The following is an 18,272-nucleotide window of genomic DNA, read 5'->3' as shown; positions in this document are numbered from 1 at the left end:
GCAGTAACACCATCAGTAAGGCAGCTCTGATGGGTCTGTGCCAGCAGGCACCCACGCTCCCACAGTTGCAAATGCAATTTCACATGCAAATACACAGAGCTGTGCACGAACCATTCAGTTAGGAAATACAGGTGGGATGCAGAACTGGAAGAGTTCTTGATATCAATCTGCTTTGGAAGATTTGATGCTCAATATAAGGACAGTATCTAAAGACTGTTTAGTAGATGTATTTGGATGGTCTTAACACCACAAAGTCCTGCAGCAGCTCTGATGGCCCTGCCAGTCTGGGGATGGTATTTTTACAGCTTTGCTTTAGTTGGTTCTCTTTAGTGCAGAAGTAGCAATAGTTTGCAAAAGCGAATATCTTTCTGTAACCCTCATTCCTGAATCTCAGAAGGGAACACTGTCACATTCTATTTTCTTTATTGCTGGTGCTATTGAGTTAATTGGGATAATCAGCTGAATCTCACCAGTCTTTAAAAAACTGTTCTGACTGTAGCATGAGAAAGGTGCAGCACTAACTTTCTTTCTTCAATACCACAGACTCTGTTTTCCTGAAAGATGTTAGCATTATTGCAGTGAGAATTTTCACCAACTCAGAATCCATAAAGAAGTGTTGATTAAATCATCAGAAAAAAATGAAAAGTAATTCAGCTGAGGACATTTTACTCAGTTAATTGAATAACGGTATTGGCGATGGGAAGAATCAGACAGCAAATATCCCATACTGTTAGAGACAAACGGAACAACACAGCATATAATTGAAAGAAAGATAAGACAGGAAGGTTAACTGGCCAGAACAGGAAGTGGTGTTTATGACCTCTAACACACAGCATGAGATTAATTTAATGTGAGCAATCATATTTACAGTGCTCAAAGCCATGCCTGCTCTCCTTACTGTGCAAGTTGCACTTGTACTCGAAGCATTACTGTGCTTGACTCATTAGTTTGCTTTGACACAAACTCAAACTTTTAACCATTTCTATCTTAAATTTAGGCAGCACACCAAGATTTCTGGTTCTCTTCCTTTACAGAGCATCCATACCCATTAAGTTGCTGAGGACTGACCCAGTCTCCAGGACACTGTCTCCCTGTATCCCTCGCACTCCCCACCCATCAGGCTGCACTGAAGGCCTCTGGCTGCAGGTCTTATAACTCACCGCATGCTCTCATAGCAAGGACTGGTGTTGGACCCCGAGGTTTTACACATCAGTTCTGAACAGATCCCAAGTGTTCCTAATTCAACTTCAAAACGCGCGGGTCTGTCTTAGTTTCAGCTGGGACAGCTTTGCTTTTCTCCACAATGTCTGATATGATGCCATGTTTTGGCTTTAGGAGAAAAGCACTGTTGGTAACACACCGATGTTTTAATCGTTGCTGAGCAGTGCTGCACAGAGCCAAGGAGGTACAGCTTCTCATAGTGCCCTGCCAGGACGGGGACAGAACCAGGACAGGGACTGAAAGCATATCACTGAGCCATCGCCCTACTGGGACTGGCATCTTGGACAACATCCTCATTAATCTTATCTAACCTCTGTTTGAGAGAAGGAAAGTAGAACCCAGAGTTATTCGTAACAGCAACTGAAGAAAAAGAACACAAAAGAATGAGAAGTTCTGTGCATTATGTGCTGAGAGTGACTGCCATGAAGAAAGAGGAGAGATTGCAGCCTGTGCCCGTGTCCTGCCCATAAGTGCTCCTGGAGCCGGGACGGTGCCAAGGAGGGCCCTGCTGCTGCCTTCAGGCCCTCTTGTCTTCTGCTCAGCTCTCGTGCTGATGTCTTTTCAGTGCATCAGAGAAAGGCTTTAGGACATGGTAGAAAAATAGGTTTACACTTGTTAGCATAACTTTTAGAGCAACTATTTTGATGACACAGATTTCATTTTTCACATGGAAAAATATCAATAATTCACTACATCTTCAGAAGTCTGAGAGAAAAAAGTACTTTTCTATTCATTGCAAGTCAAGACTGAACTTTTGCACGACAGCCACTCGAGTTCCCAATGGACGGCTGCCGATCAGCCGCCTCCCCCTCAGCCCACCAACCCCCTGCGCCTTCAGCCCGCACCGCCGCCTGTCCCAGCGCATCCTGCAGAACTCATCTCAGTGCGCTTCCGGGGCGCGTGGAGCTGCGCCCAGATGTGACCCCACGGCCGGGGCTGCACTCACCTCCGGGCAGGCGTTCCAGCCCCGCATCAGCAGCGCGCAGATGGGTTTGGGGATGGAGTAGCCGATGGGCGGGCGGATGTGGTGGTACGCCATGTCTGCCGCCGCCGCCGCTGCGGGAACAGCCCGGCACAAAGAGGTGAGCATCCAGGAGCTGCGGAGCCCCCAGGAAAGCACAGCCTATCTGCTGACACACAGGGGCGCAAAGCACGTAACCGCCGGGCCCGTGGGTAAATCCTGTAGCTTAGAGAGGCTCCAGGTCCAAACTGTTTCTACAGACAGCTAAGACAATCCGTGGCACTGAATGGAACGACATTACGGTCACGGCTGGGTGGGGATGCAGACAATCTAATTCTGGTTAAGCCCTAAAAAAATAACCTGCAGTCGGAGTATGTGGAATATGCAGGGAGCATATAACTGCAACCATGAGATAGCAACAATATTGTAATCTTTCAGCTATATCCCATTATTGCCACAGTCTTTGCCATAAGAATAATTTCAGCCATGGTTTATTCTTACTGCAGTTTTTTTGGCTGCACACCGTTGCTTCGGAGTGCTAATATCATGTAAATCCTGTGATATGTGACTAAACACGGACAGAAGCAGCAAACACAGCTTGCCTAGTGTCGGCTGCACTCTGGTGAGTGTACTTTGGGAATCATGCTTTGCCTAGCAGACACCACGAAAAAAAGAGAAGGCCAAATGCAGAGTAAATTAAGATTGCAACAAGGAATGCTCCCTCTTTTCACCAAAGGCACTGCAATGTAGCACCGACTGGCAAATCTCCTTGAGCCAAATTAACAATTTCTGCCATCAGTTTCACAGGATTAGAAAAAGAGAAGGGGAAAACACAAGGGGTGTGTTTTCAGCTGTGTACGCACCTGCCACACTTGACAAAGTTAATTTGCCACTTTTGTCTCCTCTCTCTATTAGCAGGACTTTCCCTTCAGCTAATAAGCAGTAAGAAGTACTTCAGAGAGACTGCACTAAAGAATGCGTTGGATTTCACTTAGTATTTGGGTACTTTGTAAAGCAATTGACCAGATCAGGCAGATTAAGGCAATATTAGCTGCATTTATGTTCTGCTTGGGCACAACCATTTGTATGAACTGAAAGAAAGCCACCTTCGTAAGGATCAAAATGCTGTCTCCAAACATAAAAGAAAAAAGTTTACCTGAAAGCCACCTGACAAATCTTGCACATCTCTTCCCCCAGCAGCTCTATTCTGTACCTCAAACCCACTTAAAAAAAAAAAAACAAGAATCCCACGTTTTTTCACGAGTTTTTCAGTAACTGGAGTGAAATGCATCTGTGCAGTGCCACCAGGCTGCCTCCTGAGTGCAGAGTGCTGCACAAAGACACAGGAGGACAGAGCGCAGAGGCTGCTCTCAGTGGCACGGGAGGTTGAAAACCTCTGCTCTAACAAAAGTAAACAGTATTACAGTGGGGTCGATCTGTGCCTTTCACTGAGTCTTGGCACCTAATAGCGATGCTTAGTAAAACACTAATTAATCCTTTTCTGTGCAAGTAGTTCAGAGCCCCTTAAACATTAATTCACTGCGCATCTTACCTGGCTTTAGGTGAGCAAATGGAATTTCGCCTGTTAGCAGCTCCCAGAGACACAGAGCATAGCTGAACACGTCTGCTTTGATGGTGTACCTCGTGCACTGAGTGAACACCTCGGGGGCCATCCAGCGCAGGTTCTGCGTGCAAGAAACATCGAGTATTTATTAACAAAGGTTATTTCCTCCTGTGTTTTTTCCTCTAGTTACATTGAGGTTTTTCTTTCTTTGTTTCCTTGCCTCCACTGCTCCATAAGACAACCGATAAGTCTACTGAAGGAAGAGCTGTATAAAAGTTATTTCTACTGCAGATTAATATTTTTTTTTTGTATTCACGGATCTCTGCTAGTAAAAGAGGCTTAAGGAAAAAAATACTAAAACAGCTCCCACGCTATTCCAGTTCACCAATCCCATCAAACCTACTTTTAAGGTCATTTTCTCCTAACCTGGATTTGCCCTTAGGCTTTACATTAACTACGTGGAACAAAAGAAGAAACAAACCCCAGGCTGTTTTGTCATGTTGTCTTCATCCAGGGATTGCAAAAATCTCGATTCTGAAACACACGGAACAGAGCTGGTTTCACTGTCGAGTCACTGCAGGTACCTGCCTTATAAAAAAGTCTTTGTAAAGCGTATTTCTTAATAACACCAGGGTCTGGAAAATCCAGACAGCCTGCGATGGCTGTTGTTCAGTGAGAGTGCACACAGACGTGAGACTTCTCAAACCCGGGTGCCAAACGCTGCTCCAGTACAAACCTACCCACGTCTGGCAACATGAACAGCAGTGTGCAGGAGCTGAGGATCTCAGCCAAGGAGTTTGACTGAGACGCACCATGACAATGATGTGCGTGGCACAAGCCACACGTTCATAAAGTGTAAATAGCCTGGCCTACTGTTGAACAGAAAGAGTAAGAAAAGTCCATAAATGAAATAAAGAACTACATTCTGCCCTTTAAGCCAAAAGGAAAGAAGCCTGCCCTGTCGCCCCACGATTTGGCTGTTCTCACTGTCATCTAGGCTCTCTTTTCATGCATATTGCAGAGTACCCACAGCACGAGATAACTTAGAGGAGACAGAAATAGGGGTATTCTCATCCTTAAGAGTCTTTTTCCACTCCTCTCTTAATAAAGTGAAGAACTTGCTTAGCATTTCCCCAATAAGCACATTTAGTTTTAGACAATTTTAGGTTAGTTTTTAGATCTATCATAAGATCATTACCTCCAAAATCAGCAACAACTGCATGTCCATCCTCATACAGCAGAATATTGTGACTAGAAAAAAATTAAAGATAATTGTTTAGTTTTGTCTTACAGATGGTGACGATTTTACAACTCCTGCTTCATGGAAGAAGTCTTGACAACTTCAAACCCCTGCTTAAGAAAGTGAACACCTTAAAATGTCTCCATCTGCTGATGCAGAGAAGGCACACCGTCCTGTAGCTTTCCTCAGCACCTAGGACGAAACTCATTCCTGCTTACACTAATGGAGGTCGGTAAGATTTCAGCCCTGCCCTCCATTCGTGTTCCAGTTACACGATGTCCCTTCCTGTTTTGCTTTGCAGATCTGGCAGAGTACAGCTGGTAACATACGTCCAAGCCAACGTCCAGCAAAAGCTGACGCAGTCTGCTCACTGTGTGGCTCTGCGTTCAGCTATCGCGATGGCAGCAGTTCAGTCAGCAGGACAGGTAAGGGCAGCTGATCAGTGACAGGAGTTTAAGATTCCAGATTAGCAAAGAGCACCGCACAACAACAACAAAAACAAGCTTTTGTTTTACCTGCTTCCTGGGGAAACCCTGGACATAACAATCAAGGCCTGTAGGTTCAAAGGAAAACATTCTCTTTGTAAGATGCCCGCTCTGACATCACCCTGCTGTTACCAACATGTTATCCTTGTACTTCTTCATGTACTCCTATCACTTCCAGCAGTGCTATGCTCAGAAGAGATTTACCACTTGTCCACCAGCCTCAGAAAAGCTATCCAGACTTATAAAGTATGAGAACATTTTGCAGTGCAGAACGCAATTCATTAACCTGAATGAGTACAGCAGCATAGCCCTAGGTGTGCTGGGAGCATTCCAGGGGTTAAATAAAATCAGGTAATTAGCTGTAATTTTTAATCTTAACTCATCATTTGAGACACTGGTTTGCAAACATCTGCTTGATGTGGAGTCACACGAATAACTGGGACCCAGAAGCTGTTCTTCAGCAGATTGATGGTAACCACTGCGCTCTGGTACAGAGAAGACAGAAACCCACAGGAAAGTCAAGGTCACACACCCGAGTTATGTGTTTGTTTATCAGTAAAACCCACATCTTCATAACTAACAGTGCATTTTGATTGTGGAGGTGGGACCTTCGTTGGCATACCCTTCCAAAGCTCCCTGGAGAGCTGTTCCATACAAAAGTTAGGTTCCATGGAGGGTGCAGCTACGAACGGCAGCAAGGGAGGATTGGAGGTAACATCTGTCATCCCGTGGAAGATGGAACACATGCTGCTCACTGGTCAGAGCTGTGGTTTGGCCAGGCAGAATTTCACAGGCAGAAATACCATGTAACACTCGTGCACTAAGCCCAACGCTTCTGAAAATTGAAGTTACTGTATGTGGAATGCACAGTTGCCTCATCCTGTCCCTGCACCTCTTTGCTCTGTCTCCGTGTGCCACAACCAGAGCTGCCTGTGCACTGTGGATGGAAAGGATTTCAGGCGTAGCCCCGGTGAAGCTGACACAGCTCTGTAAAGCAAACTGCAGACAGAGTGAAATTCCAGGAAAATATGACACTTGTGTTAGAGGTATATGCTAAGTTTTTAATCTCTACGCAGGTTCTTAATCTTTGCCCCAGTTCTTGGAGTAGGAAGGAGGTAATAAATGCAGGAAGAGTCATTCAGTCAGCAGCTGTATGGGGCAACCTCTGTCAGGACACCTGAGATCAAAGAAATCATTTACCCAGGAGAATTACTTGTACTGACTCAGAGGTGCTTTAATTTCAGTGAAGCCTTCGAAACCATGGGAACTACAAGGCTCAGTGAATGTAAAGAACTGGGTACCAGCACTCTACTCAGGGCTGTTGGCAGAGATATATTTGGAGGCTTAAAGTTAAACCCACTGGATTTGTCCTAAAACTTCCAGGGCTGAAGATATAAATTAGGAGATGCGCAGTGGCTTAAATCCATTTGTTGAGGTTAAAAGCTGAATTTTCTTCACTTTATTTGCATGTTATTTGTTCAAATACAGTGATGATGTGGATAATATCTGGAAGGAACATGTGTGTATACAGCCTATCAATTAAAGGATTTCCAGAAAGAAGCTTACAACTATGAAAAAACAGCTACAAAAAGATTTCTACAAAAGACTATAAATATTTAACAGTTTTACACAAATGTGAGCTTGTGAGCAGCTAGGCAGGACAGCTGCAAGCCAGATCCAAGTAAGAGAGTAACTCTAACACTGAAACTGTGAAAAGGGAGGTACTCCAATTATGTAGCACTAAATGGACATTTATTATAGCTTTACACCTTGCTAGCTTAAAATAAGAGGGAAAAAAAAAGGAAGGTTACAATTGGAAATGAATGAATTCTCTTTTTGGGGCACTTTATCTAAGAACTTACACTGAATAGAAAAAAAGATTAGAAAACACACATGGGAAAAGCAGAAATTCCTTTTTTTTTGTGATATTGTCCATGTTAGCTATTTCATAGGGAATCTGCTAATTCACATTTTTGTGCTACCTAAAGGCATTCATCTTCAGTTCAGTGAAGGAGGTCAGTATCAAAGGATGATGAAGGACTGGTGGACTACAAAGATGCAAATAACCAGGAGTCTGAGATCGTACTGTTTGGAATATGCCTCTATATTTAGATTTATTAGATGTGCAGCCTGCACCTGTCACCTGGATCTTAATTCCCTGTGGCAAACATGAATTCAGACAAAGATTAAGGCTGCCTTTTGTTTCAGCTTCTCAGCTTTGTCCAGAAATGGACAGATCTGGAACAGAGCAGATGCTGCATGAAGCATACTACTTGTTGAGTCAAGAACAAGACTAAATCAGTAGCAGTTTCAGCACATTACTAACCTTGCTCATCTGTTAGCTCATGGTTTGAAAGCAAGGTCAGCACTGGAGCTGTTTGAGCAATTTCCTTTTCCCAGTTAACTGAACTAAGCAGAGAATGCTCAGTGAGTGGGATGGAAGGGGAGGCCGTCTGTAAGCAGCCTCACTGCAACTGAGAGGCATCATGGCACTTGTAAATCTTAGGGCAGTTTTAGGGTTGAAGAACTCTCGGGACGATAAAAAGCAGCTTAGAAGTGAGCTATGGCTTACTTGGAACAGGTCTTTAGAGTGCACCAACACGTCGCACTTCCACAGCTCTCTGCTCTTTGGATTCTCAAGGACACAGGCCTTGCTCACACGACACGAGTGGCAGAAGGGCCACCCAGAGCCAAGGACAGCTGCTGCACAACTCTGTAAAGAACTCGGCACCAGACAGAAGTCACAGCCTTGCAAGCAGGACGCCTGCACCGAGAGCTGCTGCCTGGACTCCTCAGCCTTCCTAGAGGCAGGGGTACCTTGCCTCAGTGCACTAACAGGACAAAAGCCAGTGCTGCTCTCAGCTCAGGATTGGTGTTTGCAAGGAGCATGAGTACGTGTTTTTGTGGCTGTACCAGCCCACCTGCAGCTGTGTCAGGAATACTTAACATAGAGCTGCACCAAAGAAGAAATTCTGACTCTGTAGGAACTTATAGAGGAAAAAATCCACCCGTACATATCTGGCACTTCCACTGCAACTTTGAATTACTATACTGGGGATTTTGGAACCAGTCTGTTTTCTGTCCTCCAATGTTGACAATTAGAGGACATCAGCAGACAGGGCTGTGGCTCTACACCATGCAGTGGGAAATTGGACATGCAAGCTGTGCCCCCAGGTGGCTGGCATTAAAACAAGTAACCAACCTAGTACAAGTACCTGTCCTCTCTGTGAGGAGAGGAGAATTTCAACCTCAGAGCAACACATAGTGCTTGAAAGAGTGGCTCCTCTAAAGCTGCAGTAATTATTACACCTTGATTGAAACTCCTGGCTTAAGAGCCCCACCTCTCCAGCATCCTCTGGCTGTCAGATGGCCCTTGCTTTTGCTGGTGGTAAATCCTCCACCAAAGCTATTCTAATGATCAGTTTAGTGGGTGGCATCCCTGCTCACAGCAAGGGGGTTGGAACTGGATGATCTTTAAGGTCCCTTCCAGTCCAAACCATTCTGTGATTCTACAGAAGGTGTTCTGGTTTTGAGTCCTCTGTCAAGGGGAAGGAGGCAGGAGGAAAAGTCTAGAAGAAGGACAAAGCAGGAGTAAGCATGCCAACAGGTAGTACAAACTGCAGCTCCATCAGAAGAGGAAAATCAAAGACTGAATTCTATCCTCATTAAGAGGCTGAGCAGACCGTGTTCAAGTTGCAGTGTTGTAAAGATGCCCATACGTATGGTGCACACTTACACCAGGAACACGGTATTTTATTTTCTGCCTGTCCAGCTCTGTTTTCTCAGAATTTCACCCCCTTTTCTTTTGATTATGATGGTGTCTAACCTTAAAAGAAGAACTGCATTTCTCCCTGCAGCTATCAACACTCATTTCCTTCAGTATCTGTATTTCCAGGCTCTCGGTTGTGTATCTCCAGTGAATATTGTAAAGGAAAAGGTTTAGAACTACAGGGCAGCTTGAGCTTACTTCCATCCAGAAAGCATAAGATAAAACTCCTGCTGTGAGAGGTTTCATTCCTTAATAATTACAAGAAATATATATAATAAGAAACTTGAATAGCCATAACCTCACATTTCTACCATACCCCACAGTTTAAGAGTTAACAAATAAAAAGCACACATTGATTTAAAACAAGTTAAGCTTGCCATCTAGCTCTGCCTCAGCTCTTAGCTGTCATTTTGCTATTTCCTTTACAACAACCACCCCCCACCCACCCCCCCAAAAAACAAAAGTAGAAATAGGACTTCAATATAACGATTCTCTACAGCTGCATAACAGAACATACGGCACACTGCTCCTTGCTGCTCCTTTTAAAATCACGCGTATAAATATCACACGTACAGGAAGGAGGGGACTCAGTCCTGCCCTCCAGACACTAATGAGGTCTGGAAGCGAGGCCTTGTCTTTGAGCAAAGCAATGCTGTAAAGCAGCGCTTTACCCCAGCTGTGTGCCTGTCGACTTGTGGAGCCTTGTCACCTCTGAGGGTCAGAATTGGGCAGGACAACTCCTGCCAACGTTTCTGCTTATTTTTGAGCTCAGAACTATCAGGGAAATTGCCATCCATTAACTGCTTTCCCAAATGAGCCTAAAGGGGCTTTTCTGCTACAGCCTGGTTCTCTGGCAAAACAGTTTGATGTAGCACATAACAGCTAAAGCTTCACTTTATTTGGAAGCCTCAGACAGTTTCTTTCAATTCTAAAAGCGTTAAGAAACATTTGCCTCATTGGTAATTCTATTTCAGCTGGTTGTAGCTCTGAGACAAATTCAGAGCTGGGCTGAGCTGTGAATTGCTGACGACCATCCACAAACAACAGAAACTGGAAAAAAACCCCTACAACTTCTGATTTCTCTTCCCCCCGCTGATCAGATCAATGGCACATCAGTGTTACTGAATAACTTCAGAGCAACAGAAATACAGTTCTTTTCAATTAATCACACGCAACCAGCGTATTAATTATTTACTCGGATACAAGATTTTTTGCAGAACAAACTCCTCAAGAGAGACAACGGAAGCCAATTTACAGCGTAACATTTAAAACGGGGCTGAATGAGGATTTAGGAAAACAGAACAGTCCTGCAACAGCTACTAAAATCTGGATTTACAACTTAAAGCCTTTAGGCACCACTACAACCTGCCACAGAACACCGAACATTCAGCTCCCCTGAACTGATAAGCTTAAGTAGTGTGGCTGAACACCCGCTTTGGATGCGCTCCTCCTCGGTAAGACAGGCACTGACAGCCAGAAGGCAGGGAGCACAGCACAGCCCTCGATGTGATTATAGCACAGACGACATTGCTAAAGCACAGACCTTGCTGGAAGGCTGTTAGCCTGCTCTGTCACACGTGCCTCACACGTGCACTGAGTTTGTAACTCATAGTAAGCCCGCAGCAGACGTGGAACCACAGTGACCACAAAGCACAATTCCTGCAGGAAACCGATAATACGCAGAGGCCAGGTTCGCATCCCAGGGAAAACCAAGGCTCGAGATCTTGAGAAGAAATTCATTTACTTGGGCAGGTGGGAAAACAAAGCCAGATAGTATGGGAATGTTTCAAGATTTCAACATTTGGTTTTGTTCTGAGTCAGGATGGAAAGAAATGCCTGCTTCATGCACGTGCATGAGAAATGCAATTTCCTGCCCCCCCATAAACAGCTAAATAATCTGATTTAAATATTCCAGACCAAATCTGTTTTTGCTGGTCCACGTAATAAATTGCAGTATGTCCTAGAGGCCTGCATTCTTTAGCTATCAAAAGGAAAAAACTAGCCATTCCCAAGTGTAATGTCAATAAATTTCATGCGTTAGTGGAAATAATCTACCTACAACTTCTATGAGAGAAGGAAGCCCAGAGGGAGTCACGACGGCCGGACCGCGGTTTGCGTGCAGAGCGGCCACTAGAGGGAGCTGCAGGGCACCATTTGCAGGCACACCTCCGTGCCTTCGAATCGCCTTCCCTTGTGCGTCTCCGCGCAGGGACCGATTACAGCCTTTGCTAATGCCTATTTTAGCTTAGATGTACTGGCTCATTCTACAGAGAACTCAAATTATGTTTTCTTTGTCAGCAGTAAGAAGCAGTGGGTGGAGAGAAAGTGCAGCACTGTTTCAAATATTCTACATAAGAAAATGACGGTTATGGAACAATAAGAGACTGCATGCTTACACCTGCATGCTTACACCTGCACTACTTTCACATTGCCATCCACCTGGACTACAGAACTCCCCGTTGGGAAAACCAATTTGACTCATGCCAGCTGTGTCTGATGGAGTTGCCTATGATTTGGCAAGCGAAACACAAACAAGATTTACACCCAGAATTTGAGGTGATTACAGAGTTTGGAACTTCAATTATAGCCACCACACCACGCAACTTCAGACAGACATCAGAGTTCATAGGCTAAAAACCTATGGTGAGCTAGGAGACACCAGGAGGAAGAAGGAAAAGCTCATCAAAAAGACACAGAACATTAAATAACCTTTTTGGAAAGCGCCTTCTTCTAACATGAAGTATAAGAGCCCTGTGGTTATCCAGGGGAAGAGCAAGAGGTCAGCTGATAGAAGCTGATAGACATAGGGCACTTACAAATTTAAGCAAAGGTAAGCTATGAAAAGACTGGTTACTTGTTCCTTAAAGTCTAGAATATACATTGATATTCCAGATGAAATAAAGGCATTACTCAACCAAACTTATGGCCTACATGATACATTCTCTGAATTAGATAGTTCTAACAGCACTTAACGAGGCTCATTGACTCACATGATATCTCTGTCCTAAACTGACTGGCAACCAAAAAGACTTTTTCAGTCTTACTTGCAGAGCAGATGAAAAAAGACAAGGTAGGGTGTAACAGGATGGAAAGTGCAACAGTGACAGCAGAGCAGCAAGATCCTCAACTGCAGCAAGGGAGGATTTGCTCAAACACAAAGCAGCCATGGATACAGAAATAAGGAAAAGAAGATGCTTACCCTCAGAAAATCTCAGGTATACAGGGATCTCCAGCAAGACACCCTCACCTCCACTGCCAGTCCTTAAATGAGGTCTGGGAAGGGGTGGATCCTGGCTCTAGCCCTTCCGGTCACTCAGCTGCACTGCATTGCATTGCACGCACCTGAGCTCCCCTGGGCTGGCCCTGCCTTCCCACCAGCTGCTCCATCACTGCTTCAGGCCATAGCTTAGCATCTCTGCTACATAAGGTGTTTGACAATACCTCCCAGCTGAGAAAAACAATTCCTTTCACTCCTGAGTTTGCAGAAACAGGCTGCTTTGAATCAGTTTTTTTTCCAGGCTTCAGGATTATTTCAGATTCATGTCTTGTTCAATATGACACTCTCAATTGAGGGTCTTTTAGAAAAGAAATTGGACTGCGAGATACAATAGTTTGGGAAGCCATAGTCTGAGGTCAATACACTGTGAAAATAAGGGATAACCACTTTCAAATAAAGGTGGTATCCAGGTAGACTAAAAGGTGATCTGATTCACTTCTCTGTATTTACAGCTTCTAAGATCCTTTATTCTTATCCTCAAAGTGGATCACTGTAATATGAGTGTGAGGTTATAAATGGGCATATCCTGCCATAGGCATTGATTTCAGAGGGTATTGCTCTGTACTCTGATGTGAGCCATATACATATTGATTTCATCAGTGACCAAATTACTTTTCTTGTAATATTGACTTTTTCAGTGCAAAAGCACATACGCATGAGCAAAACTGCCTTCACAGTAGCGAGTCAGGCTTTCAAACCAATTAAAGACATTTCTCTGCTGCCTTCCTATTCCCTGAACAATGTTTCTGAATTACGTGCTGCCAGGCTGTATGCAGAAGAGAAAGCTGGCCAAGTAAAACATGGGTGCCAGTAGCAGGAGTTCCAATGAGTTTCCTGCAAACTGAGGTTTCGGTGCCTCTCGGAGCTGTGCTGTATGCTCAGGTGTAGAAATACAAACTTAGCAGTTCAAAATGGTTCATCCTCGTTCAAATCCTTGCCGTGATTCCCTGCTGCCTCTGCCATTTTTAGAAACTTTATAGCCCCGTAAGATTGGTGTGCCAATGGCAGAACGATGCCAGGAGAGTTGAGATTTCCATCAAGCTTTGAAAAGAAGCCGTATGGGTCCCAGCTCTTGTGAGAGGCTTTGTGATGTGCACACAGAACAGAAAGGCAAACTTGTGAAGAACAAATGCAGGAATCGCCGAGACCGAAGCTCTGATTGTTGCTCTGTTGGTTTCTACACCTGATCAAGACAAAGTGCTGCCAGCAGCCCAGTGAAGAAGGAACTCACTGCACGTCCCAAACAAAACGCTACGTTCGTCTCCATTTGAAGAGATCCACTCAAGAATGTCACGATGTTGCAGAACCAGTAACACCGAGGTAGTTGCTTCATATGTGGCATGAATTATGGCTATTGAAAGGTGTTTGTGTCATTCTCATCAGCAGGGAAGGATCCGCAGGCCCAAGGGGAACTGAAATGTCATTCCATCTGGGGTTTAGGAGAGAGCCACAGGTGCAAACCAAGCCCTGCACGGGGAGGACTCTCACCCTGCAGAACTGCACCAGTCCCATCCTAACGGGTCTGCAGCTTCGGGAGCAGCTGCACTTTTACAGGTAGCTCAGAAATAGGCTGAAATTTGGTCAGTATCGCTTTTTTTCTAGCAGAAAAACAAAATCCTAAACATTCACTTGTTTTTCAGACAACTTTAATACTGTCAGAGAACACAAATATATCCTGCAGCAGGGACAAGAGCTGTCATAAATGTTAGCAATCTGAGAAGAGGTTGAATATCATCTTGCTCGTACTCCTGTGCTTTTTTTCCTTTCTTTTTTTTTCCTTTGTTTTCTTTTTTCTTTTTTTCTAAGTAAGAAAAGGAGATTGTGCTTTGTACAGATACTTGATGAGAGAGGAAGCCTTTGAGATCAACAGGGAAGGTGAATGATGGCCACTCTCACAAATCCATTTGATCTCAAGAGAATCTGGAGGGAATGAAGAAAAGGGACAAAACACAATCCTTGCCAAATAAATGTTTGCTAATTAAGTATTTGCTAACAAAGGGCATATACTCTCGTACCTAGATGTGGTATGATAATGTGGATCATACTATGAAGGCAAAATATCCTTTGCCTTTGGCAGCATGTTACTTAGTGAGAAAAATGTATGTCCAATCTATTGAAAATTGACTTACTGAGTGAGGGAAGCTGTTCCAATTGATTTAATTTTCAGCAGAGAACACATAAAGGAGCAGAACAACAATTGCATGCTGTCAACAAGGAGCGAGGCTTTAAGAACTAGCATTGCAAACACAGATCTTCAAAGAGCTGAGAATGTGGGGAAAGATTCATAGAGTGCTTCAGCGAGGTCAAAAGCTTCCAGTAACTCTGAGGATCAAGATCTTCATACAGCAGGCACTGTATGGTGCTTTTGGAAGGCTGAGCAAATTGCAACATAAAAGCAGGTGAATGTAGACACAACAGTGTTGACATGATATTTATCAAAACATTGACTGATCCAAGTAAATTCAAGAGAGTGAGAAATCTATGAAAAAAAGAAATGAAAAGGTTGGCAAGAGCATACATGCTGAAGGGAAAATGAAAGTAATATTGATGGTCTCAACAAATAAGCATAACTTCCTCATGTTGGAGATGTAGAGACGAGCAAGAACCATCAAGTGAAGAATACGAATTTCAGCATGTTACAGTTTTTAGGGCAGATAAAATTTAAGCTCTCCCAGCCAGGACTTCCACAAATCACTGTCTACGATTTCAAACTTCACCTGAACCCAAACTGCAGGAAAATAAATGTCATCATAAAAATGTAATGGGTTCATATAACGTAGGCACAACTCTCTCTGTTTATCTTGAACCTGATTTTATCTCTCATATATATATATATATTTTTTTCCATTGAAATATTTAAGTGATTTGAGTATGACACGCTGTTTTAAGATCCCCCCAGGAGGGCATCAATCACACATACAGCTGACCAGAGGCTGCAGACACGTGGATCATACGTAACTGCTGACTTTTATGTGGCTTCAGTTCAAAGTTGGCTTCTGTCAGTAGCAACAAAAATTATCACAATTTCTCAGAGGAAAGAAGACGTACTGAGCCCTAACCTCAACTTCCATCTGCTCGAGGCTCATATAGGCCTTGAATACATGCAGCCCTCATAAGCTCAGTCAGAACCTAGGAGTCAGTTTTTGTGGAGAAGCCCAGTGGAGAAATAAACAGCCCTCCCACCCTTTGCAGACATGGCATACATGAGAGCTTCCAACAAAAAGGTGCTGAACAGCCCATCTCCTGCTGAGTGCATGAGCATTCCTGGAAGCAGTTGGCAGGCTCAGGCTCAGTTTTGTCAATCTCTTACTACACTTACTAATTTTTCTAGTGTAAAAAAATATATGACCCGCAGTGTATAGAAGATACAACTCACAAATGCCATTATTGCCTCAACGGCACTTGGAAATTTGGAAACCACAGATGGTGAGAAAGAGACTAAGCCTCTGTTGTGAGAAATAGGGGAAGTTAAATCTGGTCTGAGCTGACAAAAGGTTAATAATGATCTCAGCAGAATCAGAAATTAATTGTCCTCTGTTGAGGCCGCACAAAGCTAGAAATGGTGAGAGCAAGCATCAATCTCTTCATGAAGCAGTGGAAGGAAAAAAAGATGAAAGAATCAAAGCGTGTAATCACCCCAACGCTGCAAGAGCAAGCAGTGCTGCAGCCTGGCAGACACAGCGATTCTCTGCTCTGGGGCAAAAGACAGAGAAAGCATTCAGTGCATGCTCCTTTCCCAAAGAACACGGCCATGAAAAGACCCTGCTACCTTTAATACACTGTTGGTATAATGAAAGGCAACTGCTATTTTAAGATTTTAAGGCGGTTTTACAACAAAGAGCAGCTGCAGACACCATCCCCATTACCACCAGGCCTCTGTCCGCCCTTTCATCTCCCTCACTAAGCCGTCTCTCGGAAACTTTCACAGACTTGCAGCCATCAAATGAGGGTTAGTCGCTCAAAGGCTGGGCCCAGCCGTGTTCAGCTCCGACGCCTCAAATTAAATTGATACTAAAATAGTCTCTTTTTTTTGTTAAAGTGCTATAATCATTGTGACTACAATCCCTCACCACTGTAAGACTTGATATAAGGAGTAATAAGCCGATACATGTCACCGTTGCTGATGGCTGTCAGAACTTCTTTTTCCAGACCTGGAAAGCAAAATAGAACTCCCAATTATTCTCAGAATGGCAGAATAACCCCTTTCCCAGGGTAGAGACATGAAAGATTCATTTTCTTCTCTGTTCCATCAAGACGTGCTGCAGATTCATTTAATGCATTATGTGCATTGCATTAGATTTCAGAACTCACAAAGAAGGTCATACGGTTAACCTTAAATCTAAGGTTAAAAAAGAAATACAACTCCTGTGAAGCTACTGGCAGAGCTTAACACGAGAGGGTCAGAATTTCATTCTCAGTCTGTCTCTGCCATTATGAAGAAGATTTTCACACAGAAATTGTGTCTGTGGGCTGACTGGGACTCATGCTGCAAACACGGCGTTTGCTCTCATACTAAAAAGTTAAGCCACTCTCAGCACTACACATCAGCCACGCTGATGTCCTTGCAGCTAATTTATCTTCTGACCCTCGCTAATGTGATCTGACATAAGTTCTGTGAGGCAGTGATACACTTTTTGGATTCCCTTTTGGGTGTGGAAAATATGATTTAAAAATCCTTCCTTGAAGAACCATTTGGGCAACAGCAGTGACAAGGCACGAAGATGAGCCGTACGGTTTGGATCTTCACTGGCCTTAAAAACTACCCAGACTGTAGCATCTGGGGCTTTTGGCCATGACAGAGAAAAGAACTCCAGCTCCAAAATAAAAGCACTGGGGCCTGAAAGCAAATGGTGGAGGGGTGTGGGTCTATGGAGGAGACACAGTGGGGAAGTTCGAGGTGTGTGAAGTGGGAGACAATGGGGGGAGGAAAGGGGAATCTTCAGGGTCAGGAGGAGGACAACAGGGAGTAGGCATTAATGGTGTGCAGTGCACAATCTAGGGTTATTGCATTACAGAGGTACATAAGAAAATTAACATGGGGTAGTAAGTAGTCATTCTTGCTGGTCATTTTTTGCAGGTTGATGGACAGGTTGTTCCGTGCACAGCAAATTCTAGTGAGTCCATCTTTTGCTTTAAAAACTGGACACTCAGTAGGGCCTAAACCAGCCTTTCCCCCCAACATTTTCACGTATTTAGGATTGGTGAAGCCATGTTGCTGTTAACAGCTATATATATATATATAATTATTATTATTATTTTTTCTGAGAAGGAAAGGTTAAGGTAGAAAAATCTCTGTCCAGTGCCAAGTTCTTCCTCACTGAGCAGGTTTTTAGTAACAGCAGTTTCTGTCTGCTCTTAATCCAGACCCGGTACTGCGAGATGGGCTAAGAGTCACTGCCAAAAGGATGCATGGTTAGAAGCTGCCGGCATTCCTGACTTGGGCTGGAACTGAAGAACTGAATGCCCACCTTAAAGCTCACGACTTATACAGGAGGCCTTGTAAGAGCAAAATGATAATAATCAAAGGCAGAAAGTTGTGTGTTCAAACAGCCTACAGCTGATCTGTTAGCAGCAAAGCCCTAAAATTCCCATGCAGAATTTCTGACTAAAAGAGCTGCAGAACTAAGAAGTATGTTTTGTCTTCTCCAAGAGGATGTACTTGTATGTAAAACCCTCATGACTTGATACTGTCAGGTATTTCACTAATCTTCCCTGGAACGTGCACAGCGTGAGACCATTTTCACTAAAATGTAGA

At 43.9% G+C, this 18,272-nt stretch overlaps 1 protein-coding gene across 1 annotated transcript in view; it reads right to left on the bottom strand.

The window, feature by feature from the left end:
- Positions 1-18,272, bottom strand: part of TNNI3K (TNNI3 interacting kinase) — a 39,740-nt gene that overhangs the window by 8,969 nt on the left and 12,499 nt on the right. The window contains exons 13-16 of the mRNA XM_010716257.3: positions 4,945-4,997; positions 4,228-4,280; positions 3,735-3,867; positions 2,168-2,277 (exon numbers count right to left, since the gene is read on the bottom strand). Of these exons, the coding sequence (XP_010714559.1) occupies positions 2,168-2,277; positions 3,735-3,867; positions 4,228-4,280; positions 4,945-4,997 (349 nt within the window). The remainder of the gene's footprint in view (positions 1-2,167; positions 2,278-3,734; positions 3,868-4,227; positions 4,281-4,944; positions 4,998-18,272) is intronic.

This window comes from Meleagris gallopavo, chromosome 10, assembly GCF_000146605.3.
Source record: "Meleagris gallopavo isolate NT-WF06-2002-E0010 breed Aviagen turkey brand Nicholas breeding stock chromosome 10, Turkey_5.1, whole genome shotgun sequence".
Taxonomy (NCBI): Eukaryota; Metazoa; Chordata; class Aves; order Galliformes; family Phasianidae; genus Meleagris; species Meleagris gallopavo.
Note: the sequence above shows the minus strand (reverse complement) of the source record. Positions and strands in the feature narration are given on the sequence as shown.